This window comes from Aplidium turbinatum, chromosome 1, assembly GCF_918807975.1.
Source record: "Aplidium turbinatum chromosome 1, kaAplTurb1.1, whole genome shotgun sequence".
Classification (NCBI taxonomy): Eukaryota; Metazoa; Chordata; class Ascidiacea; order Aplousobranchia; family Polyclinidae; genus Aplidium; species Aplidium turbinatum.
This window is the reverse complement of record NC_137472.1, coordinates 50,499,744-50,526,487: the sequence shown is the minus strand read 5'-3', so window position 1 is coordinate 50,526,487 and position 26,744 is coordinate 50,499,744. Positions and strand designations below refer to the sequence as shown.

The window sequence follows — 26,744 nt, the reverse complement described above, 5'->3', positions numbered from 1 at the left end:
GCCCACAAGAGGGGGGACAACCGGTGCATTGCACCGGGGCCCGGTGAGTTCAGGGGGCCCGACGAAATGTTTAAATTCACACGCTAAAAATGTCGATTTCCACAGATTTTGCATAAAATATTGTTATTATATTAGTTCCGTGTTTCGATTGGGCTCCTCATGGGTAGGCCTATGCCCTTTTTTTACACTACAAATTTTAAATTTTTTTTAGTTTAAGGGGACCCGACAAAATGTTTAAATTTGCGTGCTAAGGTCGATTTTGTATAAAGTATTGTTTTTTTTATATTAGTTTCGTATTTTGGTTGGCCCATCATGGGCATTCCTTTTTTAAAACTAAAGAATTTTCAATTTTTTGAGTTCAGGGGGGCCCGACAAAATGTTTATATACGATCGCTAATGTCTTATTAATTTGGCCAGGCTAAGCATCGAATCAAAACTAGCCAAAACAATTGATTTTGACACAATCATCAGAAATTTTGCTGGTAGAAAGGCCAGAAAAGCTCCTCTAAAAAGTATACAGGCTTTATCTGAATGGTGTCCGGTCGTTTGATCAACAGACTTTTGGTCGACAGTCATTTGGTCGACATACATTTGGTCGACAGACATTTGGTCGACAGACATTTGGGTACCATGTGAATAGGCCTGTTTCAGAGTGTAGAGTTTATGTGATATTTCAGTGTGTGCAGGCCTTAAATTTGCAGTTTATGTGGTGGTCAAACGTGTCCAACTGAACTGCATCCTTCGGCTTGTTAAAAATGCAACACCTACTCATATTAAATCATTTTCAAATTTACTGACCACTTGCTGTGGAAATGAAGAGAAAGTGACCCTCAATCCTGCTTGAATGCAGTTTCACTCAAACAAGCAAAGAAACCAAAGGAGTGAAAATAAGAAGCAACAGCCTATTGATCCTGAATCCCTGAAATGAACTTGGTATTTCTTAATGTTATAAATCAATAGCAATGCGTTCATCCTAAGTTTGCTCCCCTAGTTTCTGCAGATTTCAAGGTCAGAAATGGTATTGTATGTTAATGCAAAGCTGTATGCACACATATGCAATGTTATGTCAGCCATGCCAGATTTTATTGCCATTTTTATCTTTGTGTGTAAGTAGTAGGCTATGTATCTGTAAATTTAAAGTTGTAGGCTAAACACCACTACAATACTGCATTCTTTGTGAAATAATGGAGTGTTAAACCTAATGTATTCTTTGTATTATTTTTTAAACAGATCTGATTTTAAAATAGAAACACTGTCCGGAACACCATGTGTGCATTGGCCTTGTGGATTAACGCGCACCGCAAATTTTGCTTGTGATTTGTGAGATATCATGCGACATGTTGCGCTGGGGGGGCCTGGCAGCAACATCTGCACCGGGGCCCGGCAGGGCTCTTGCAGGTTCTGGGCACGAGAAATAGATGTTTAGTTTAATAGATGTTTGAATGAGCGGGGAATCGTTTCTAAGACTCTGGACCCCCTTTGCTACTGATCACTCATTACTATTCCCTCCAGGCAATGATTCTGACCTTTTTGCAAGGAGTTTGGCTGTGAGAAAATAATGTCTTTATTAATTCATCAAAAATGCAAGTTGACTTTACATGACTTCTGTGTGTCTGCACGCCAAAAATAACACATTGTGTGCAACAACAGACGCATGCCATAAAAAAGCATATCGCGAGCCTGACTATAGATCGCGGGCAGGACTTTGAACGCCCCTGTAGTAGGCTTTGCTTTGAGTCAAACTATGTCAAAGATTTCTTTTCGACAAACAATTCCTTCGTCCGCATTTGGTTTTTGCTAAGTTTTGCGTTTCAAATTATCCAATGGCTTATAGAACTTGGAGAAGAATTTTGTTTAGCTTAAATAAAATTAATTTCCATTAGGCTACCCTTGGTAAAATAGGCAACCCATTTATTGTCTAAAATTTATTTAGTCATTTTTAAACTTAGCAAAAAATACGAATTGTTTTTTTTTTAGTTCAAATCGCCTTGCCGCTCGATGTCTACAGTTTACTTTGTTGGCTGTGACATCGGATTGTGTCGCATTGGCTGCTATCAACATATTTGGATCTTTGATTCCAGAAGCCGATGTTATACTCTTTCCGAAGGTCGACCTCTTAATCAATTTGATGTGCATGCTGTTTTGCTTCAACGGCGTAAAAGAGTAGGTACAAACAGTAGCCTAGGCTGTAGCCTATAAGTTTAAGTTGGTTGCTCAGACTAAAATATTGCTCATTCGAGTTGTGACTTATCTTGATACATTAGCCTATTTTTATTTTTAAGAGCAGTAGGCTAGCATGAAAAAACTCTTTACAATGCTGGTGAGCAGTGTACCTTCTAAGGTGCGCAAATGTGCAGTAGGCCTAACACCAGACCAAATTTGTGCAGTGTGATTTGATTTCTGCGCACTTGCAACGCTTCAAATTTAAAACAAAAGCTTTTACGTTTAACTTTTACTGAACATATCTGTGATCTGTTGCATTATGCTTAAATACAATACTAAAGTTTGCGTCAAACAAAAGCATTGTCAAATCAAAAAACTACAAAAACAAGAAGTCAAACCTTTCAGGGGGCAAGTCTCCATAAGATCTAACCTATTTTCGTAGCCTATTTCGTCATAGGCTACCTCAACTTTTATACTATCCATTCTTTCTTACAAGTTTTTTTGGTCTGAACTCAGTGACGCCAACTTTTATTTCTAGATCCGCTTCTGAGTGATGGCCAAATCTTTCTTGACTAAAGCATCAGAAATGATAATAATTAATAAATAACGTCAGTGAAATGAAAAGTGTGTGACCATCGAAAAAACGCAAAAGCAAAGAAGGACTGTTTGAATAAAGTTGGCAATTTATTCATGATCTTTGATACTTCGAGATTAGCTACTTCCAACAATTCGGAAATTAATTAATTGATTTGTTCTTTATTCTCGAACTGATGTAAAAGCTTCTTTGAGAGCTTAATCCTGGCAATTTCGCATAAGTTACTTTTAAAGGCTTTGAACCACTCACGCAGGCCTGGTGACCAAGGTTGACAAAAGGAAGTTTCCTATGGTTGTTAAAGTGTTGTTGCCACGGAATTATTCCATGCACTAGGTGCAACTGAATAGAGAGCAGTCATGAAATGCATTGCTCAAGCGCACACCCCGAGAGCTGAACCAGCGCCGCTTGATCTTGCCTCGGGCGCGTAATCACTAAACTATCTGTGGCTACTTCGTAGGAGTTTTGAGTTTTGAATCTTTATCCTCGACTGACAAAGCCTTGACAGGTTATTCCTGGTAATTTTGCATAGGCCTACTTGTAAAGGCTTATGACGCACGGCCAGTTACCGAGATTGACATATTGAAATTTTTCGATTGTTGAAGTGTTGTTGCCGGGAATTATTCCATCCATTAAGTGCCGCTGAATGGAGCGCAGTCCTTAAAATGCGTTGCTCAAGCGCACACCCCAACAGTCGAACCAGCGCCGCTTGATGTTGAAGCTTCTTCGTTCACGAAGTTACGCGCTAACCAACTGAGCTATCGAGCTGATTTTTAGAACAGGGGTTCTTTATCAAGGGTGCGAAACCTGTTACCAGGGGGTGCGAAGATGCTAAATCATTAAAGTTAGTTTTGAAAAACGTAAAAAGTGACTAGTACTTTTTGGGTTATTATAGGAGGGGGAGCAAGAACTTGGTGAACTTAAGGTGGTGCCTACAAGGCAAAATGTTAAGAACCACTGTTTTAGGGTGTGTAGCCTACTTGAACAAGGAACTTCAAAATTAGTTTTTCATTCAGCGGTATTTGATGGATGGAATATTTTACAGAAAACGAGCAGTAACTTCATTCTTTCAGCTTCGATGACCCGGCTTGCTTCTGTGGTTCAGATTTTTTGCAAGTAAACTTGCAAGGATTAATTTTTTTTTTATAATTGCGAGATAAAAATTCCCACTCAAAAATATTTTTAAAGACGAAAAGTATGATGGATCAATCAGTTTAAATTCTAAGTAGGCTATCTCGCTCAAAGACACAACGAACCTAATGGGATAAATGAGGAGGATGTCAAAGACTCCTATAAAGAGCAAATTGCATCTCACCGTTCGCTCAGTGGTTACGGGCTCGATTCAAGATCACGCGCGCTAGTTCGGCTCTCGGGGTGTGCGCTTGAGCAACGCATTTCAGGACTGTTCTCCATTCAGCGGCATCTAATGGATGGAATACTTCTCCGGCAACAATATTTTAACAATTGGAAACTTCACTTTGCCAATCTCGATAACCGTTCCTGCGTCAAAAGCCTTGATAAGTAGCCAATGCGAATCTACCAGGATAACCTATCACGGTGTCAGTCCAAGGATAGCTTCGAAAATGAGAGATCGTAACAAATGCATGGCTACAAAAAAAATAATTATGAAAAAATTAAACACTGCAACAGGCAATCACACAGCAAAAATTACTGTAAGACTCAATGTAAGCAACTCACTGCTTTTTAGTACAATGAAGAAGTTTGTTGCCATGATGACGTGCAATCGTGTAACTGATGGCCATGAGAGCATTGCCTCAGATAGATCTGCATCTTCAAGACGACCATCAAGAGCTGTGCAATCCACTGTATCTCAAAGAGTTGAAGAAGTTTGAGTGACTTTTACTATTCTACAAACGTTTTCTTTTGCTCATCTTTGTAACTTACAAAAACAATTTCTTAATTATGTGTCATTTGCCAGTTGCTATAGTGCTAGGCTGATGGCATGGGCCTACTCCTACTTCGGATCAAATGATGTTTTATATGCTAATTGATTAAATTAAGATTACCTGACTGCCCGAAAAAATCCTGCGTAATTTAACTATCTGATTTCAATAGCTCCTTTCACATGCTACTGTATTGTTGTTCTAATTTTTGAGTTATCAGATGTTCATAATTTTATAGATAGGCTACAACAAAATGAATTTAATTAGGTATTTCAGAATTATGAAACAATATTAGAAATTAATAAATTTTATCAGTCGTCTAAATTGTTACGTACAAAGTAGGCCTAAACGAATTTATCAATCTTCTTTTCTTTCAAAGGTCGAATGCAAACTCTTATAGCCTATGGTCTGCTCCTTTTTTCTATTTATTTTCTGAGTAGGTTGATAGTGAAGCAGGAGTCTAGAAAACGTGACTCAGTAGTCTACACCTCTGACCGTGACACACAGTATGGAAACCACTAATTTAAGTGAGCATGACACTTTGTTCGTGCTCTTTGATAGCCTACGTTGAGAGTACCATAGCTTCTTTTAACAATTGATCAAGTTCGTAACAATGATTCAACCCTTAAAGCAGGAGTGCTTAACCAGGGCTGCGAGCAGGGGCGCCGGAACGATTTTTGACTGGGGGGGCAAGATTACGAAAAAAGGGCACTTTTGTTTTCTAAAAGGCTAATTTTTTTTAAGATAAGATATAGCGATAATGCTAATCTATCAGCTCACTATGTATTGAGTAATGATAGCCTACAAGTGTCCGGTATACCCTACAAAGAAGGGCATCATGCTATGTTATAATGATGTAACCTACTTTCAAGCCTTAAAGCAGCCTGCTACCATGGCCGCTAAGTAGTGCTTGAATGACCGCCGGTGCTACCTCCTCAATCGGCCAAGTTTGGCCACCGGTCTCTTCTAGCCAATTATTTAATTTCGCAATAGAATGATCGTGGATTAACTGTCGAAACTATGTAGTATCAAAGAGTGACGCAAAATTAGGTCAGCGCGTCATAATCGCCACTGTTGCATTGTGCGGGAATATTTGTTATTGATGGAATATATCCATCTGCGATCGCCAGCGCTGTAAGTCTTGTTTGTAATTCCCGACGTTTATTTTAACAAAGTCTTAATCCGAAGTGCTCATTTACATCGGCTGGCAATGTTGTCGTTTTTATGTCGATTCGATGTTGTCGGACATTGAATCGTTGTTAAAAAGGAGAACTAGATTAGTTGACATCCGAGGGGAAAACATTTTTTGATCATATTTTGCAAAAATTATGCTTCTTTTAGTACCGGTAATGTCCTTCACATCATTGAAATACTTATTTTATTACCTTGCCGTCATCGTCAACACATGTCGAACGTTGTTTTTCGTTGCTAAAAAGAATTCTAGGGGAGTGGCGAACTTCTTTAAAATCAGCCACATTGGAGACACTCGTGCGAGTGTCGTTAGATGGTCCTGCAGTACTGGATTACAATCCCAATAAAGCAGTTATTGCGTGGTGCAACGATTCTATTGTAGGACGTCGCCCAGGCTCAGACTTCAACAACGCTAAGTGATCATTTTAGCATTGTTGCAAGTTTAATTCTATTTACTTGTGCTATCGTTATTTTTATTTTGTATTTTGGCCTCCAAGCACGCAGATTTGGCCGCCGAGAAGGAGCTCCGGGTAGGCCACGATGGCTGCCGAAAATGAACGAGTTTTCAGGCCTGTTACCTTTGTTGCAAAATTTTCTGCCGTAAATATTATTTTGCGGCAAAAATGAAAGATTATAATTAGGCTAAAAGCGAATAGCAGAAATTGTTATATTGCAAAATGTGCAGTAACTTACATGACTTTAAAAGGGCATCATTGCCCCCCCTGCCCCTCCATCTGCAGAAAAATTGAGGGCAGGGGGGCATCCGCCCCCCTGCCCCCCCGCTTCCGGTGCCCTTGGCTGCGAGAGCGGGCATCAAGTTCCGACGTGGCTACCAGGTAGGCCAGCCTGATTTTACACATTTTAAAAATGGTTTGAACGGCTATTGCAAAAGGTAACAAATTCTTGCCAGCATTCCAGAAAGTAGGCCACCTCTGAATTAATGTTAAGTTTAGGCCTATACTGAAGCTTGTTTGTATTTTTATTCATGATTGATTGAATCCTTATCCTCGGACAGGGAAAGCTTTTTAGTGATATAAACATGTAACTTGGATATTTTATAATTAAACTGCAGTAAATTGAATTAAAAATGATTTATTTGGCGATGTCTGACAACACTTGTCTTTTATTTTTGGGAATCAAGTCATTATATTTGTTTCGATGGCGCAATATAACCAGAGATGGGCGTGATCTTGATCTTGAAGATCACTTTTTTTTGGTGATCTTGATCTAAGATCACTTTTTTTTGTGTGATCTTGATCTTGAAGAACAATAAGATCAAGATCACTTTAAAATTGAAGTTTACTTGCTGGAAAGAGGCATTTTTTTAGAACTCGTACTGTACAAAGCAGTGGCGGATTCAGAACGTAATTTATGGGTGGGCCTAGGTGGTCACAGCGGTAAACCATAATCTCTTCGTGGGAAAATTGTAACATAAGATTCCCGAATCCGTTCGTCTGTATGTAATGACCGAAAAGAAACACTCTTCAGGAAACGTCTATTAGAGAATTGTATTTCTGTAGAAATAGACCCAAAGCTGTCGAAAATGGGGTGCAACGCGATACACCACTAAAAACTTGTCACTACAGAACAGATTACTTGGATAAAAGACGGAAATTTTCGTCCAGCTGACAAGCACTAAGCAAAACAGTTAAATGTGCGACTAACTCTCAAGCAACCATTTCACGAATGACCAGAATAGATATCAATATCTCAACGCAGTACTGTGACGTAATAGTGAAAGACATTGTCACGCAATTCAAACAGGTGTTCAAAGGTGGTGATGCCATGTTTCATGTTTAAACAGGTTTGATACAAGTCTTACGAACGATGGTGCAATATTGGCTCATTTTTAGGAAAAATTCCATGACGTAATACACTAAGATTCAGTAGACCTGAACGGTTTTTATATGACGTTTGATTAGGTGAACAATTGTCTGGAACACTAGGAAATATCTTGGTGGGCCTTTTATGGGCTGTTGAAGTGGTATCATGCTGTGAAATAGTGATGTCACAGACAATTCAGTGCCACTTATTTGTTCTAGTGTTAAACATTGATATTTTTTTTTCATTAATCTGGTTTTGGGTGGGCCAACTGTCAATCTGGGTGGGCCTGTACCAATCAGGCCCACCCGGTAGATCCGCCCCTGGTACAAAGTAATTAGTGGCAACTACTAACATTAAGCCACTGTTAATACGATATGTGTCCAAAGACGATTTAAAGTCCATCTAATCTGGTCAGTGTTGCCATTTCAAATAGAAAAAAGTTTTCTGTGGTGGTCATAATAAAGAAGTCAACTTCTGTGTAGCCTACTTTATGTTGACTTATAATAAAAATGATTAAACTTTGTTCACAATTTCCATGTGTGAATTTTAAAGAAATGTTTGCTTTCTTTGGCTCAATTTTAGATGTTTCAAAAGTCTAGAATGACGGTGTTAAAAAATCTGGACTCTAGCCGACTTTGGTCATGTAAAGTGGTTTATTGCAGAAAATCAACCAGACCAAGACTTGTTTACAATGTTTAGGGTCTGAGTATGGAGCGGTTTGTCTGACCGAAAACCTCTGAACTTTTTTGATTACAGACAACAGTATCAAGGTTGCCAGATGGGTCAATGGTGCAATAAACATTGACATAATACAGTGAAAGTTAAAACTACTTAGTAACACGAATAAAACTCCCACATAAACCAGACAAAAATTTGGTAAAAAATGATGCAGTTCAGAGTTTATTTTTATTTATTTATTATAAATAAAAAGCATAACACTAATTTGTCGACTTTTTCAGTACTAGTGTGTGTAACCTCGGCCTTGGGTGTGACGTTGCGATTATACGCAAACTACGTCAACAATTGATAGGCCTAAATAGCAACAGTCACTAACTTATTACAATTCTTAGGCCAGCGATCGAGTAGTTAAAAGTTAGCAATACCAACTATATACCTTTACCCAGGTTGCTTATAGTAGGCTAGTTATTTTATGCAACATCATTGATCAAAAACTTGATTTTTTTTCAAGTACACAAAAAGTGATCTTGAAAGTGATCTTGATTTTCAAGATCACGATCTTGATCTTCAAGATCACATAGTTTGGTTATCTTGATCTTGATCTTCAAGATCACCTATTCTTGGTGATCTTGATCTTGATCTTCAAGATCACCAATACTGGTAATCTTGCCCATCTCTGAATATAACGAAGGAAGAATAATCAAACAGTTGATATTTCAAGTTGGTTACTTTATTCCTATTTATTTTAGGCTACAATCTTCAAATAAAACGTGGCATAGATAGAGTAGCCTACTAATAGTAGCAAACTTTTAGATGATCATTGCCATATCTAGTGAAAGAAATTGCCACAGCGTTAACCAACCTGCCCAATGTCTATTTGATGCAGGGCTGTGGAATCGGAGGGATTTTGACGTGTTCAGAGAAGGAAAGTGATAAACCGAGGAGCCGGAGTAGTATATTTTTCGCAGGACCCCACGGCCCTGATATGATGGTTACCTACTTTTCAAAATAAAAATTTCCTTCTGCAAACATTGGTACAGCTTGAATTAGGCATTTTTGCAAAGCTTATCAGTGTTGCCAACAAACAAAAAAACTCTGTCGCTATTCGCTAATTCAAAGAAATTTCAAGGCTGCAGTGAACAAGAAATGATGGGTGTCTTTAAATGTCGCAAACCTTGTACAGTTGTGTTGATATGGGTAGTACCAAATTTAAGCCATAGCCTAAGTAGAGTAGACAACCGGAAACAGGCATTTCCGTCGACTGCAGCAGGCTTGCCAGGTTGGCCCTTTTGGGGCCAAATTTGTGGAAATTGGCCCTTTTTAGAAGTAGTTGGCCCTCCAAAAAATTGTTTGGCCCCTTGGCCCTTTGTTTTCAATATTTGGCTCTTTTTGGAACCAGTTGGCACATACTATCAAACTAGCTATTTAAATAAATGTCTTTCAGAAATTGAGACTGAAAAGTGTTATTACGATTTTTTAGACAGTGTTTAGCTGACAATGTTTATGCCAATGCCAAAGATTCGAGTGGAAACACTGTAGAAGATGAAGATTTGGAATTATTCTTGTAGAATGTACGGTAGACTGTGTTGTAATGTTGTAACGTTATTGACGTTGTTAACGTTATTATGTTTTATTAGCAACGTTATTAACATTATTGAACAATTTGGCTCTTTTTTACCCAGTTTGGCCCTTTTTTCGACATTGTTTGGCTCTTTTTCTCAAAGGCTGTCTGACAACCCTGGGCTGCAGCGTGGTTCAGGTGTACGTCGGACTCGGAAGGCGTACACCGATGCATAGCGCTCAAGTCCGCTTTCCCGCAATGCAGGATAAAGACATGAAAAACAAACAAATGAAAAACAAAGATATATAGCTATGAGACTTTCTCAGCCTACATAGAATAAATAAGCTAGGCTGTGTTGGTGATTTTACAAGGCTTCTATTGTGGCAGATAGAGCTTGTGCAGCTGGTAGCTAGGCTATGGCTTTGAGTAAGGCTTGTGCGTTTAACCCACAAACGCATCCACAACTTGTTGATTACACGCAGCACGCAACAAACTAACAACATAGATGGACGCAAAACTTATGTAAATGCAACGCAATTGTAAGAAAGCAGCCTCCTGAGGGTTTGTAAGCAACGCAGGAAAGAATGCAAAATTACACAGATTCCAGAAACAATTATTTGTGTCAATAACAACAGTGACAATGCCTGACAAGTGACAATGGGTATTTATAGGTACCCACACAAGATTTGTGACATTTAAAGACACCTGAAATGGTCATTCAATGAGAAAGCTTTACTTAGTATGAATACAAAAAATCACAAAGTTTGAAAACCTCAAGCTTTTGGAGGTAAAGAATTTTTTAAATCAAGGCAAAAGAATACAGACACAGTAATCCCCACTTATTAAGCATTTGCGGTTCTTTTTGTTTGGATAATAGCAAAACAATATTCCCAATCTTAAACAAGATTTTTAACTTAATAGCAAACAGTTATTATCTTGGAATGTAACATAATTTCAAATAAAAATATTTGAAAAAAGAAAAGTAGGCTACATACGAAAACAGTTAAATTGAAAAGTGCATTTCAAAAAGAAATAGTAACAGACCACAAAGTGGTACTGGTAGAATGCAAAAATTGATTGCAAGGACTACTGTAGTACCATACATGCAGTATGTACACTCTAGTGACATTACGTTTTTGTAAAATGAGTGTTTCAGCTCATAACGTTAAACATTGCAGAGTAGAATAAAGTTTTTACTTTTGCAACAGACAGGGAAAAGGTAAAGATAATAAAAGTAAGAATAAACGTGCTACTGATGAGAATTTCTCAACTTGCATCAAAAATTATTATGAAGTGAGGTTTGTGTAAAATAAATCGTAAAAAAATGGTATAATAAGTTAAAGTAAAACAAAAATTAACATCTGCCACTCACAAGAATCCTGTTTTTTGCTTTTGCCTGAACGGAGTCACACCAAGTAACATGTAAATATAAAAGACCAAAAAGAAAATGATTTGGCATTAAACAAAATGCAAAGCTAACTCATGGTTCATTATGTAAAATATTTGTATCACCGTATTTCAGAGTCCCTTAGCATCCTTTAAATAAGCAGGCTTCTAAGCTCCTAGAGACCAAGGCTGTTGAGAAGTAGTTAAATGGCCTTCGAAACTACTGCACTGACAGGCCATGTTTGGTCGTCGGCTTCTACAAGTCAACATTTCTCCACTCCGTTGGTATTTGAAACTATTTTTTCTCCACTTGCATTTGCGTTTCAAACTTTTTTCTCTTCACTCGCAATCTTTTTTCATGAACAAGACAAAGTCTCTCAAACACTGACAAGAAATACTGCTGATAAAAGTTTTGCAAACAGTCTGAGCATCGATCTATAAAAACGCGAAGGCTAGCTCTACACCAACTTTGGACTCAGTGAATTTAAACACAACTGCAAATATGTCTTTGAGGGCTTTGTTCTAACCTGAATGAATGCAAAAACGCAGTACCGGTATTAGTTAACAAATTTTTAATAAATTTTTTATTTTAGCTGCCGATTGCAAGAATTTGGCTGCCGGAATGGAGCTCTGGTCGTCGGAAAAATAAGGAGCTTAGAGGCCTGAATAAAGTTTCTTTATATCTATATCCAATTTTTTGAAAATACTTATTTTTGACCTGATAACTATTTTGCACCAGAAATTGTATGTCTAACCCATGTTACATTTTTTATAAATGCAATTTCATAATGTAATTTTTTCCTAGCTAAAAACTCATTGACGTTTTCCTGTTGTTGCAGTTTTATATAATCTTATGATTTTCTGTTGGATGTGTGCATTAACCAAGATTATCATATTTGTTTAGTTATTTGATAAATGTGCTTTTTATAATGTCACAAACTTTTTTCAATTACAAATGGTACAAATGTAAACACCAACAGAATTTATAGAAATCTTATGGTTCAGTATGGAAACATTGGATTTTTTGAGAGGTGAAACGAAAGAGCAACTCGCTGCACTTGGTTATTTTGATATATCAGAAGAAAGAATGAAGCAGATTAAAAAAGGTAGTACAACTTTCAGCTGTCTAGCTGCAGTCAGCCATATTTCATTTTGTTATACATCTGTTGCACTTGTTTGTATAATAAAACAATGAAAATGATTAATACTACAAAAAGTGCTCAATGCTAAGCAAAAAAGCAAAACAGAGCGAATTAAATCAAATATAGTTATTACTATCTAAACCCTTGACAGCCTGTTACACCTAAACGGATCATCAGAAGGTTCTTTTTTCAAATAGAAATCTGATTTCTATTAACTATATTTGATTGAATATAATATAGGCTAAATAGTTATAAATGGCCTATAATATGAATGGTAGGCTACATGCATTTTTGCATGTTACTTAGGTAGTAAGTGCATAACAAAGTATAGTAAGCTATATGCCTTTTCTGCAAGCTGGACATGTTTAGTGAGGTTTTGTCTAAAACGTAATTGGCTGCGAAGTGGTGGTAACTGGTAAGGTAGGTTATAACCTATTGTGTTTGCTGATAATTTGTTAATGTTAATGCCCATAATGTCAAAAATAGAACAAGTTGGGTTAAAAAAATTTGTTTTGAAAAGCTTAACACCATATTTCAATACAGTAAATTGCGAAACATTAAAGTTTGTTTAGTAATCATGTTTTTCACTTGACCTACAAGCAAACTTCAGAGTAGTCACTAACTACAGCCAGTCAATAATTACAAAGTTTTCAATTGTTTGAACCTAAAGTATTCATGATGCTGTAAGTTTAACTTTGTCAAACTAAAGTTTTATTTCAAAATATTGTACTATTGTTTCAAACAATTAAAAACTTCTTTAACTCACTTGGTAAAAATGTTGTTTTTTCATTTTTGTTTTCACAAAAATTCAGTTTAGCATATAAGAAATAGTTTGTTTTGTCTATAAATTAAAGTAATAGATCAATAACTCAACACAGTTCAACCAGACAAACCTGCTTCCTTTGTAAATAAGAAGCAAACCAAACCAATTTACGAGCAACTAATGTATTGGTGAAGAACCAATTGAAAACAACTTGCATTTAAAAGTTCAGTTCAGTTTGTTTTTATTTCTGACCATCACAACGACAAACAATATATTCCAAACTTAGCAGAGGTCTACAAAAGGGTAGAAGGTACCGTATAAACTTACAATGACATGAATTTAATTAGTCATTGATTTTAATAATTAGATCAGTTTTTGAGCTGTTTGGTCAATAAAAACTTGCCTCAGTAATGTACCGTACCAAACGTCAAATAAACTCTTTTTTTTTTAAATATTTCACTCTGTTACTTATTGTCCTGTGATGCTGTTGTAGCCGGTCGTTTGGTCGACAGGACGTTTGGTCGACAGACATCTGGTCGACAAGACATTTGGGTTAGGGTTAGGTTAGTTAACTAACCCTAAAATGAATCGTTCTGTCGACCTAAACGGAATGGCCCATTTCGGTGAGTCCGATCCCTTAACGGGGGATTTTTTCAATTTTTTTTTTAATTATCAGGTACCGTAGCCTAATTATCATTGCCGTTTTAGGGTTAGGGGTTTAGGGTTAGAGGTTAGGAACTCACTGAATCGGACTCACCGAATCGGACTCACCAAATAGTAGCAGACCCCACCCTAACGTCCTGTCGACCAAACGTCTGTCGATCAAATGACCGGGTACCGATGCTGTCGAGGGTGACTGTGGGCGTCAAGGTAATAAGCTAACTGTCAATATCCCTGAAAAATGGAACCACGCTTCACTGGATTCATTAGCAAACAACGCATTATGCTTCACCGATCAGCACCGCCCTGATTGGTCAAAATGAGGGTGTAGTTTCAGCACAGGGGATTTTTTATGGTATGGTACCTTTTGGAAAGTTGCATCCGGCAACATCGTAAATCTGGGATAGTGAAAGGATAGACCTACAGCCCCAGAGGCTCACACGACGACGACTGCACAAGATTCTTGTGGTTTTGACAATTGTGTAGAGCTTCCAGATCTGCCAAGTAGGCCTATACTTGTGTAATCAGTTATCAAGATTGTATTTTTTTCAGATTTGTTAAAAGTGACTGAGCATTGTCGATCGACAACTGAAAATCCATCTGCCGTTTCTTCAAACTCTTGTCGCGGTGAATATCTTTAAATTTCTTTTGTGTCTATATACTTATAGAATATAGACCGCTTTTTCTATCTGAGTTACTCATAAAGAAATTAATTTTGTGAGCTTCTGAAGCTAAACTATGTGAGCGGACAAATGAGCTGATTTAATAAGGCACTCGTATACCTGCTTCAATATGCATTTTTGTCATGAGTAACGATTTTAGTTTTTTCACTTTCAACTCCACAACCATGCTCATGCTTAATAGATTCCAGTAGAAAGTTTGGCACAATCAGAAGAAGTCAACAATCTGAGTTCTGTTGCCTCCAACCACGCATAAAGGTTAGTATTTGAGATACAGTACATAAGATTAGTGATGAGTCCTTATTCTTGGATAATGCTTTAGTTAGATCCTTGCTGATAAAATTTTGATCGTTAGGCTATTTTTAACAACATAGACTGTGTACCGGTATGCACAGTGACCTCAACAGTGCTTTTTCAAGATATTGTTTGTTGTATTTGCATTGTCTATCATCTGCATTTGAATTTGCAAATGTGAAAATCGATTATTTCGTTTTACCTTTGCGAGACAACGTCCGGGGAGGTCTATGGAAAGATCTCGTTTCGGTCGACCCTCAGGATCAAGTAGCATGGAGAAATACCATCAGACAGAGTAGACATTTGTTTGTTGGCGTCTAACCATCGTAATACGGGGAACAAGAGTCGTTAAATCGTGTAGACAGAGATAGATCAATAAGAATGAAGGTGGGATCGAATTGGTTTAGCTACTGCCTCTAACAAACCAAAAGTACTGCGCGGTAACAATTAGAATGTAAAGTAGTCTACATTGGGTACTGAGTAGTGTCGACAAGTGTATTTTGCATTCCATCACTTTTTATTCTGTTTTTAGCAGCACAGAGAATTTGTACAATCTGGAGAACTTTTAAAGTTGGAACCATTCACAGCTGGCTGCAAAATTGTTCCTACAGCAGAAAGAGAATCAAAACACAAAAATTCAAGGTCTGAAATAAACGCTACTGATTTAACAACTGAATCGGTTAGTAAAAGAACGGCACTTCGGTGAGTTGTAACTTCAGTTTTGTGTTTTTCCAACAGCAAAGAAACTACGGTGTTAAAGTTATTACAGTGTAGTAAAATCATTATAGTATGTGTTCTGCAGTTTGTTATTGCAGTTTAAAACATAGCCTACCACTATATGCCTTTACTTCATCGCTTTTTTTTGTTTACGTCACAGACTAGTTTGCACATATGTGGAGGACTGGAGCAGTGCCGGTCTTAGGGTATTTCGGGCCCTGTGCGGAATATGGTTTGCGGGCCCCAATGACAATGATCCAATTCAGTAGCGTAGATAGGTATTTTGAAAGGGGAGAGGGGGTTTTGACGGCCGGCAGGCGAAGCCTGACGGCGTGTTCGCCGAAGGCGACACCCAGTGGGGGGGAATCTCCCCCAGAAAATTTTGAAAAATTACTTTGATTTTGGTGCATTCTGAGAGCATGTTCCACAAAAATTTGGGTATGAATATTACTGTAAAATGGTGCTGTCCAGTGGCATAGCAAAAGGATAAGATCATGTTTTCTTTGGCATTTTTCGGAAATAAAGCTGAGTCTCTATGTTTTCTTGTTGCTAATTCCTGGCTGAGATATTTAAATGTTTGGTATTGGCAAAACTCCCTCTTTTAATGTATTTTCGTTTAAAATTAGGCAAACTTTGTAACCCCCAAACCCCCACTTGGCTACGCTACTAATCCAATTTGTTTTAAGAAAATCGGTTTACTTTTACTTGGTTGCGTAAGTATGGAACAAAAGCATGAATGAAAATAGGAAGTGGCTATTTTTCCACACTTAATCCCATGGTTACAATCAGGTGTTGGCAGAGTTAGGATTAAAGTTAGGAAGGGTTAAGGTAAGGGTTAGAGTTAGGAATAAGATTAGGGTTTAGATTTTTGCCCAGGACTAAAAAAAATTCAAAAATACAAGTTTTTGTTTTCAACAGCTTTAAACTTGTCTCAAATTAGGGTAGAATTCTTTATCTGGCAAAACTATTGAGGCTATTATTACACTATATAGTGTAAATATAGCCACAGCCATGAAAATACATCAAAAACACAATGCTCAACTTCCAAGAAATGTGTGCATATTGTCTTATGGGAATATTTAAGCATGAACTATAACAATGCAAAAGAAACAAACCCAACCAAATGTACCTGTGCAACAAGGACTCCTTATTATGCTTAAATTGTCGGAATCTATCTGAACTCAGAAGTAGGTAGGCTACATTGAAGTTGTAAAATGCTTGCAAAATGTCCAGCAGGTTCACTTTAGAAAAAGTTTTTACTACTGTACAACTGCTGGCTGTCAAACTCAAAGTAACCCTGCAACTGAAGGTGGGCAATATTCTCTGTCAGAGTCATTTTCTATATAATACACTTAGTACAGTGGCAGAGCAGCATTTATTTAAATTGTTTGCCTCATTCCTGCAAATGCAAGTTAAAACATAATCAAGCAGGCTAGAAATGGATTCGTATATCATGAAACTAAGCCACAACAGGCAACAAGGGGAAATTTTGAAGACGAGTGAAGGTGTTATTATTGAAGACATCATGCATCAAGTACGTAAACCATGCATCTTAATACTCTGCGGTGAAATACCTCATGTTATACATTGAAAAATAAATTCAGCTACTCTATCCAAGGAAAAGGCACATTGAGATGTATATCTCTATAAGTTAAAGTTACATTTTGTAAGCACACTAGCTCTTCGAGCAAAGACTTGGCGTTCAGGTCATTTGGGTAAAAATTAGCCAGCACATCACACTTAGAGGAAATCAAGCATTTTTGCTATTGATTTATCATTATAAGAAGCAGCTGGAGTTTGAATAAGGCAAAGCTGACCTCAGAATTTAGTAGAGTTAATCTGTTACCACCAGTAGTGACATCATTTAAGATGTTGTCAAACAAGTAGACTCACTGGTGTCATTACTGCAACTAGTATATTTTAAAAACTTAGAAATTGAAGAATGCTTTGCATAATTGCTCAACAACTCCTATTTTAAATCTTTTTTTTTCTTTGCCCCACTTTTACAATGATTAGGTATAGCTAATGGATAAATTACTCTATTGTTGAGCTCAACAACCTTTGCTGGTACAAAAATTACATTGATATATCATCAATCAATCAACGGATTATATTACTATTCAGTGAAAAAAATCCAAACAATGAATAAGTGTAAAATGTAGCCTACTGCTCAAACTGTATCTAAGTACAATAACAAGTGTATTAAGATTTAAAAATTGTTTAGGTTGGGTACTACAGAGTAATCAACTTGAAACAATTTGAAAAGATCCGGGCCCCTTAAATGTTATTTTTGAAGCTATGGAATAACAATGACATTTCAGTACTGGAAGTAACATATGTCTAAATACAGTTGCTACAAGATTGAAATTTTTGGTTTATGTTGTCACTGAGCAACGTTACACATTTGGTACATGGCGTTTTGAAAAAAACTGGGCCCCTCAATAGTAGATTTTAAAAATTACATGCATAGGGCATAATAATCGGAATGGCCCGTTTCGGTGAGTCCAACTCGGTGAGTCCGATTCGGTGAGTCCGATCCCTTAAAGGGGGATTTTTTTAATTTTTTTTTTAAATTATCGGGTACTGTAGCCTAATTATCATTGCTGTTTTAGGGTTAGGGTTAGAGGTTAGGAACTCACCGAATCGGACTCACCGAATAGGAGCAGACCCCGTAATAATGATAGTTTAATACTGGAATTAACATGCATTTAAATTTTCACAAGAGTGAAGTTTCCTGAATTGATAGAATATTAAGCAATTTGATACATGGCGTTTAAAAAATCCGGGTCCTTTAAATGTTTAGTTTTAAAACTACATATATATGGGCATAATAGCAATGGTTTTGTATTGAAAGTAACATGTATTCTATTTAAACGTGATTGCCACAAAATGAAATTCTGTTGTCACACTGCAATGTTAACTATTTGGCACATGGTGAAATGTCGTGGGTGGCCTAAAAGCATGTAAGCTTGTAAAGGTGGCCCGACGCGACAATCTCAGTACTTGCCTCACCCTAAAGCCGCAACTGACTTCAAGGATACCGGTACTTGCTTGTGAATCGAATTAAATTTTTTCCATTAGAAATAACAAAAATTACTGCATTTTCTGAGTAAATTGCGGGCCTCTAATTTGCGGGCCCTGTGCGATCGCACGGTTCGCACACCCCAAAGACCGGCACTGACTGGAGGTACACTCAAATATATCAAGTCGGTGCAATGAACTGATAATAATCACTGATTGTCTTTTTGAATTATTGTAGTAAACAGATCGTTGGAACAGCATGCCTGTGCGACAAAAATTTTGTTAAAAACACGAACTTACAATCTCATTGGATTCACGAACTTTCTCTGGATGACTTTGATCCTCGACTTCGCAAGGTCCCACAAAAACAGCAGCTACCTCGTCGACCGCGCACTGCCAGACCATCAGTAAGGTTGCTTGGGTCTTACTGTATGTGTACAGTTTAACGCAGCAGCAGCTTAATAATTTTTTGTGCTTTTGCAGTGGAAAAAAGACTGTCACTTTGATGCGTTTCCAGGCCGCTACCAACCCACTTCATGTGAGACTATTGATTAGCTCTGAGATACTGTTACACTGCAGTGAACAAAAATAGTACAGTATTTGAGAGTTTCTTTGTTGCAGTTATTCGAGCAAACACTACAAGTCCTTACACTTTCAATCTTAACAGGAACAACCCTGCAAAGAGGTAAGAAAGACTGCTGCAAGATCAGCACTTTTTTGATCAAATTACTTTTGCAAAAATATAGTTTGCTGTGCAAAATTTATAAGTAAGGGTGGGTAATTTTAATTTCAACTTAAGCCCTGATGAAAATATTTGCAGCACCTATGGCAATTGACGTGAGCACCGCACCCCAATCACTTTCAGCTGGAGCTGCTAGATTTGCAGTCAGATGTAAAGCTGACATAAGTATTCAAATGTGATCATCTACTTCATTTTTGGATTCGATTCCCAGAGAGAAAGTATGCTCACTTGACAGCCAATGCATTGAAAAATGCCTCTGTTCAATATAACTTTTCTGTTTGAAACACTTTTAGCAAAATGGTTGGAATTAAACCCAAATATGACAACCGATGGACGAACCATCATTTTAACCAGCTTTTGAGTAAGCCTAACGAATATCAATATTACCCCCTCGTTATGGGAAACTTATTGAAAGTCTAAACCAATACCAAGTTTCACGTTAAATTGCATTTCTTTTGTTACGGCCTTTTACAAGATTTAAGCTTTGAATGTGGCCCTCGTGCTGAAAAAGGTTGAGAACCACTGCTCTAAAACCTCTGGTATAATTTTTTTTGAAATTTCCCTCCCTGACATTTGAAAAAAAACCTCACCCTACTCTGAAAATTACTTCTCGCGTAGAATTGCCTCATGTTGTATGGATGTCACTTTTTGTTTATGGTAGTGATCTGTTCACGCCATTTAAAGTTTATGACGCATTATAGCTACTTCTCCGAAATCCACAAATAACATTTGAGTTTAAACATTAAGCAAAAGGCTATTTTTTTAGGTAAGTTAAGCAATTGCAAAACTTAGGGGAAAGGTGCTTGTTGCAATCAAAAAAAATTGTCTGCCCCGATAGCTCAGTGGTTACGCGCCCGGCTCAAAATCAAGTCGCGCTGGTTTGACTCTCGGGGTGTGCGCTTGAGCAACGCATTTCAGGACTGCTCTCCATTCAGCGGCACCTAGTGAATGGAATAATTCTCCGGCAACAACACTTCAACAATCGGAAAACTTCACTATGCCAAGCTCGGTAACCGGCCCTGCGTCAAGATCCCCTACAAATATGCGAAACTACCAGGAATAACCAATCAAGGCTTTGTCATTCCGAGGATAGAGATTCCAAACCAACCAACCAGGTGGGCAAAACGGACAAGCTAACCTCAAAGTGTTCCATTTGAGCAAGCAAATTAGATATCATGGACCTACTACGTTTTTTGAATTAAGATGTTACTTTACAACAACTGCCCAAAGTATGACACTTATTTTTGTTTATTTACTAAAAATGATTTTTATTGTCAGTGTCCGCTTTGTCCCGGGCAAAACGGACATAATATGAGACCACTCTGTCTCGTATTTCATTTTGTTAATTAGTTGTTAAGGTCAAGCAAAATTTTGTGAACTTGTTAGAATGAATATCCATAAACAGAAGCAGTCAGGTTTAATGACCAAGAAAGTTATTTTAATGAAAGCTTTTCGCCGCCATAAAGCCAGATTCTTCAGTAGTCTTATTCAAATAGAATCAGACTAACTGTTTGTCTAACAATAGGCTACTTGACAAATGCATCTTTGTTGTTTTAGTTCTCCAAAACAAACTAGCTATTCGTTTGAAAACAATTTCCACTACTAAAAAAACTATTGCTTCTTTTAGGCTTTGCTACAAATGATATGTCTGTTTTTCTCCAAACAAGCTACCTAAGAAAGTCTATAACTATAAGCAAAACTAAAATATGTAGAAAGCTCATTTTTTGGAGGATAGTGATCCATTGTTGCATAGCCTACCTATGTTCAAAACTAAAAGAAAAGCAGAAATTTTTCAATAAACACCTAAATAGGCCTATCACATTTTAGAAGACAAGTTTTTATAATAAAGTACTAAAAAAGCTATTTCGACCTCCTGGCCGCCGAGTGTTGCACAAAAGTTTCAATTTTTTTGTGTGGAATATTCATTCAAGTAGTTTTAGCAGATAGGGAAAAAAAATTATTTGCAGTTTTTTTAAAAAAGCAAATGTCCGTTTTGCCCGCCTTCCCCTACCCCAACCAAAATTGCACACTTTATTCCATCCTCTATTTTGCTAAAAAATTAGCCTAGAATATTCCAACAACTATAACCAACTGACTAACCTAAGTTGGTTTGCAACCCTCACGTTTGATCTCTACTAAAACAGACTTTCTTTTAGCTGCTGTGTCGTAACAAAAAAAAATGTTCAAATTGTTGCAATCAAAAAAAGTTTTTTTTTCAACATTAACACAATATTTCATTCTAAATGCTGAGTTTAGTACACACAACAAGTACCTGTAAATTCAATAAGTGGCAGTAGGCTATGGGTTAATGGGTTATATCCTTAGTTAGTCTATTCTCTAAAAGCGGAAAAATGCCCGTCGACTAGTTTTTTCACAAAATTAATGTTTAACATCTTATTACTCATTTTATTCGAGTTTCCACTTCACAGTACCTACATATAAGTGGGCAACAGCTCGGTTGTATGGTTTTAGTAGGTAGCCTACGTATAATGCTAAACTGTATTTATATACTAACAAAACGAATACAAATATTAATACAACACTGTAATTGCAAAGGTATCAACAATACAAAGATTACTGGAAAAAAGTGGTACCTCCCGGAGAAAGTTGTCACGAAGCATTAAGACAGAAAATTAAAGCAGAGATGATGTACAAAGATGACTTGGTTGGTTTGGAATCGTTATCTGACTGACAATGCCTTGATAGGATATTCCTGATAGTTTCGCATACTTGTAGGCTAGAGGCTTTTGACTTAGCCGTTTACCGAGATCGACAGCGTGAAGTTTCCCGATTGTTGAAGTGTTGTTGTTTGTGAATTATTTCACCCACTATGTGCCGCTGAATGGAGACCAGTTCCGAAATGTGTTGCTTAAGCGCACACACCGAGTTGATCCAGCGCCGCTTGATCTTCCGGCGGACAAGCACGGCCTGACTTTTCTCGTGTAAGTTATAATATATTAATTAATTATTTAAGAATGTTTTTGACACTTAGATGCACCAAGATTTGACAGCAATATCCCATACATATTTCGGCCATACAGCTGACATCCGTTGTTATGAGAATCATCATCATGTAGGCTACCGTCTCCGAGCCGAAGGTTGGCTGTCATATGCTTTCACACGTCACGTTGTGACGCTACTTTTTTGCTTCTCCGATACTTGACAACTGACAAGTCAACCCATCCTTTGTTTTGTTAAATAGTTTGCCCATCTATTTTGCAACCTGAATCTTTTTCTAATAGCTTCGTTTGTAAAGTGTTTTTATAATTTTAATATTCCTCTGTAGCACTATAGTTGAAAAGCATTAATTTTTCTGTGATGTAGGCTAGGATTGTAGGTCCAACTTACACTTCCATATGACATACCGTAACTGGTTTGATTCAACAAGATAATAGTCTCAGTTTTAATTGCAAATATATATCGCTTAAAAATTCCTTAAATTTCCAAAATGATACTTTTGCTTGACCGATTCGTTTTTTACATCAATTCATTGATGCATCTCCCATCTTGTCATGAAATGAAATAATTCCTGTTGTGAAGTCATAAAAGCTGAAACTAAACATTTTCCAGCAGTTCAAGACAGAAAAAATATCGCCTTGAAGCGGTGTTGCCAAAAAAATTGTGCGTAAGTAAAGGCAGAAAGTTTAGGATTTTGATATTTCTTTGTCTAATGACCTGAAAATATAACGATCTTTTCCAATAATTTACTAGGGTAGGCTGCAGTAACGAGCCACCCCGAAACAGGAGTCTAACTGCCCCCCCCCCCCCCCATGGCTCGTACGTCAGTCACATATAGGCTACTGCAATATATGATTGCGTGAATCTTTATCCTCGGACTAGGAATGCTTGTTGAGGGCTTAATCCTGGCAGTTTCGCGTACTTGTAGAGCAGGGGTGCCCAAAGTTTTTTTTAGCCACGGGCCTCATTCTGCTATTCGTGGGTCTTTGCGAGCCGCATTACATATTTTACTCATTTTTGTCCTTCGCTTCAAGACTGTAGGGTATATTGTAGGAAAGAGCCACGAAACGTGTTCAGTTATAGGCTACAATCAACCCCATTTAATTGGCCCACGTTTAATCAGACCATCTCCCACTAAAAATAGGCTTTGTTGTTAACTTTTTTTCACACATGTGTTTAGCGAGACTACATCTCCTTGAAAAAATAATCATTTTCCCGCCTTGTCGGAAATTTTTTACACTCACTTGCTATCTTTCGTTTCTTGGGTGCTAGGTACCATTTCTGGTGACTGGCGGTAAAAATTTTTTTGCTTAATTTTGTTTCGGTAACAGTTGCGAAGCACTGCTTTTATGGCTGGCTCTATGTAGTGTTAAAACTGAGAGCAACAGAGACGCTTCTACCTTTTTCTCGACCTTTGCTATGTTGACGTGTATTGTGTTTGATATGATGGTCAGAAATGAAAAAACAACTGAACTGAGCTCCAGCTGCTTATGCAAGTATCAAAATTTTCCGCGGGCTAACAAAAAACTGGACCGCGGCCGCAGTTTGGACCCTGTTGTAGAGGCTTTGAACCACTCACGTAGGCCCGGTCACAGAGATTGTCAGAGTGAAGTGTTGTTGCCCGCTGAATGAAAAGCAGTCTTATAATGCGTTGCTCAAGCGCACACCCTAAGAGTCGAACCAGCACCGCTTGATCTTGAAGCTTCTTTGTTCACGAAGTCACGCGCTAACCAGCTGAGCTATATAGGCTACTGTATAAGTTGGGCTGAACAATTAACGTACAGGCCTTTTTTTAAGCCGCAACGAAAGTACGCACCAAACATCTTCACAATGCGAACCAACAGAAAACGATCAGCTCTCAGACGGGAAGTTCGTTATGCCATCGAAAATGGATTCCTTCCTATACCTGAAACATTTAACTGTTGTTGTTGTTAATTAATTGTCTCAACTTGTGTTTGTTTTGAATCATCATAATTGATACTATCAATGCAGCTTACATAATTAATTTATCTAGGTTACTGCATCCCAGCCAAAAGATTTGCTGACTGGGATCCTAAACTTTTAGTGCAGGCCCTTAGGGGCAAAAATGAGCATCTTTAGGCTAAACGTGTTACACGTTGTTTTTTTGTAGTTGAGGAATCTAACTTCAATTTTAGTGGGTGCCGCAACTTTTTGGGTCACGTAATCACCCCCAAATCGGGGGTTCCCCCCAAGTCAATTTTGAGCTCTTTTCACGGCATTTTTATGCAATTAGATACGTTATTTTTTTACATTTGGACTGACTGCCACTACAAAATGCACGAGATAAAAATCACACAAAATTATGTTATTAATGACGTCATTGTGACGTCATGTATTAATTTTTTGCTTGTTTTTTTTCTTATTGTAGTCGCTTGTTTGTTGTTGGTGTAACTTTTTTGGTTACAATAAGTTACCAATGGTTTTTCAACTGATTTGATTAGTATTGAGTGTCAGTACTAACATATTCAAAATGTTAAGGAATCCAACTTCCGGAAAGTGGTTATTTTCAAGATAGCTTCCAAGATGGCCGCCAAACCATTGAACAAAACAGTAAATTGACCATAACTCAGTCATCATATGACCAAAACATGTAGTTTTGGTGTCTATATCTAGGTTTTTATACCCTGTGAAGTCAATGAGACTATTCTCAGAATTTTTGAATTATCTGATAGCCTATAAATTCAATATGGCAAACCAAGATGGCCGCCAAACCATTAAAATAACAGTAAATTGACCATAACTAGGTTATCATATGACCAAACGTGTAGTTTTGGTGTCTATATCTAGGTTTTTATACCCTATGAAGTCAATGAGACCATTCTCAGAATTGTTAAATTATCGGATAGCCTATAAATTCAATATGGCAATCCAAGATGGCCGCTAAACCATTAAAATAACATAGTAAATTGACCATAACTAGGTCATCATATGACCAAAACATGTAGTTTTGGTGTCTATATCTAGGTTTTTATACCCTGTGAAGTCAATGAGACTATTCTCAGAATTGTTGAATTATCTGATAGCCTATAAATTCAATATGGCAAACCAAGATGGCTGCCAAACCATTAAAATAACAGTAAATTGACCATAACTAGGTTATCATATGACCAAAACGTGTAGTTTTGGTGTCTATATCTAGGTTTTTATACCTTGTGAAGTCAATGAGACCATTCTCAGAATTGTTAAGTTATCTGATAGCCTATAAATTCAATATGGCAAACCAAGATGGCCGCCAAACCGTTAAAATAACAGTAAATTGACCATAACTAGGTTATCATATGACCAAAACGTGTAGTTTTGGTGTCTATATCTAGGTTTTTATACCTTGTGAAGTCAATGAGACCATTCTCAGAATTGTTAAATTATCTGATAGCCTATAAATTCAATATGGCAATCCAAGATAGCTGCCAAAACAATTAAAAATGTACAATAACAATGTATTGTTTATTAAACAACCCAGTAAATTTCTATCACAGGGATTTCTATATACAGGGTCATCAATATTTAGCGTTACAATCTATTTCATCCATCGAGGTTCTGGCTAAAGAGTCGAGAGTGTCGTATGGGACCATGTCAACTTTACTCCGAAAGGACCTGAAGATGTCTCCATTCAAGCATGTCAAGAAACAACAACTTTCTGCTCAAGTTGTTGATAAACAACTCCAAAGATCCCAGATTCGTCTTTCCTGCATTCAGGATGGCATGCTACCAAATCTCGTTTTCAGTGATGAGAAGAAATTTGATGTTGAACATCACTTTAACACCCAAAACGATCGGGTTTGGTCGAGGGATGGGATGAAGCATCTCGAGTGGTAACAAGGAAACAATGTGCCACCTCAGTGATGGTCTGGGCAGCCGTGACAGAGTCCGGTAAAAGACCCCTCTTTTTCGTTGACCAGGGGGTGAAATTGAACCAGCAAAACTATCGAGATGACATCCTCGTTAGCGCATTGTTGCCCTGGGCCCACAAGCACTTCAAAAAACGTCCCTGGTCTTTTCAGCAGGACTCTACACCATCACATGGGGCTAAAAATACTCAGGAGTGGCTTTCCGAGAATGTCCCGCACTTCATTCTCAAAGAGGAATGGCCCCCATCTTCTCCCGATCTGAATCCCCTTGATTTTGGGATCTGGTCATACCTTGAGAGCAAGGTCTCGGCCACTCACCATCAAAGTTTGGAAGCTCTGAAGGTGAAACTGCAGAAGGAGTGGGCCAAAGTCCCTTAGAAAGTAATTCGTGACACATGCAAGGCTTTTCCTAAACGTCTTCAACTAGTTATTGACGCAGATGGAGGACATATTGAATAATATTTTGTGTATTAATTCTCTATTGCTTTTTCCACAATAATACATTTGCCAAAATTCTAAATTTTCTTTCATTTCATAAATATAACCAATTTAAGTTGTAACGATAAATACTGATGACCCTGTATAGCCTATTTGTGTTA

At 37.5% G+C, this 26,744-nt stretch overlaps 1 protein-coding gene across 2 annotated transcripts; it reads left to right on the top strand.

Annotated features, from left to right (window-relative positions):
* Window positions 1–12,208: 12,208 nt before the first annotated feature.
* On the top strand, window positions 12,209–24,545 carry LOC145778814 (uncharacterized). 2 transcript variants are annotated; one of them, XM_082590408.1, is made up of 9 exons: window positions 12,209–12,405; window positions 14,417–14,491; window positions 14,729–14,802; window positions 15,374–15,540; window positions 18,815–18,983; window positions 19,060–19,114; window positions 19,198–19,261; window positions 21,875–21,983; window positions 24,074–24,545. In XM_082590408.1, the coding sequence occupies exons 1-9, from the start codon at window positions 12,306–12,308 to the stop codon at window positions 24,209–24,211; spliced, it is 951 nt and encodes a 316-aa protein (XP_082446534.1). In that variant the 5' UTR covers window positions 12,209–12,305; the 3' UTR covers window positions 24,212–24,545. The 2 variants fall into 2 exon arrangements, with proteins under 2 accessions (XP_082446534.1, XP_082446526.1); XM_082590400.1 differs by having other exon boundaries at window positions 15,371–15,540; window positions 24,074–24,544.
* Window positions 24,546–26,744: the final 2,199 nt, after the last annotated feature.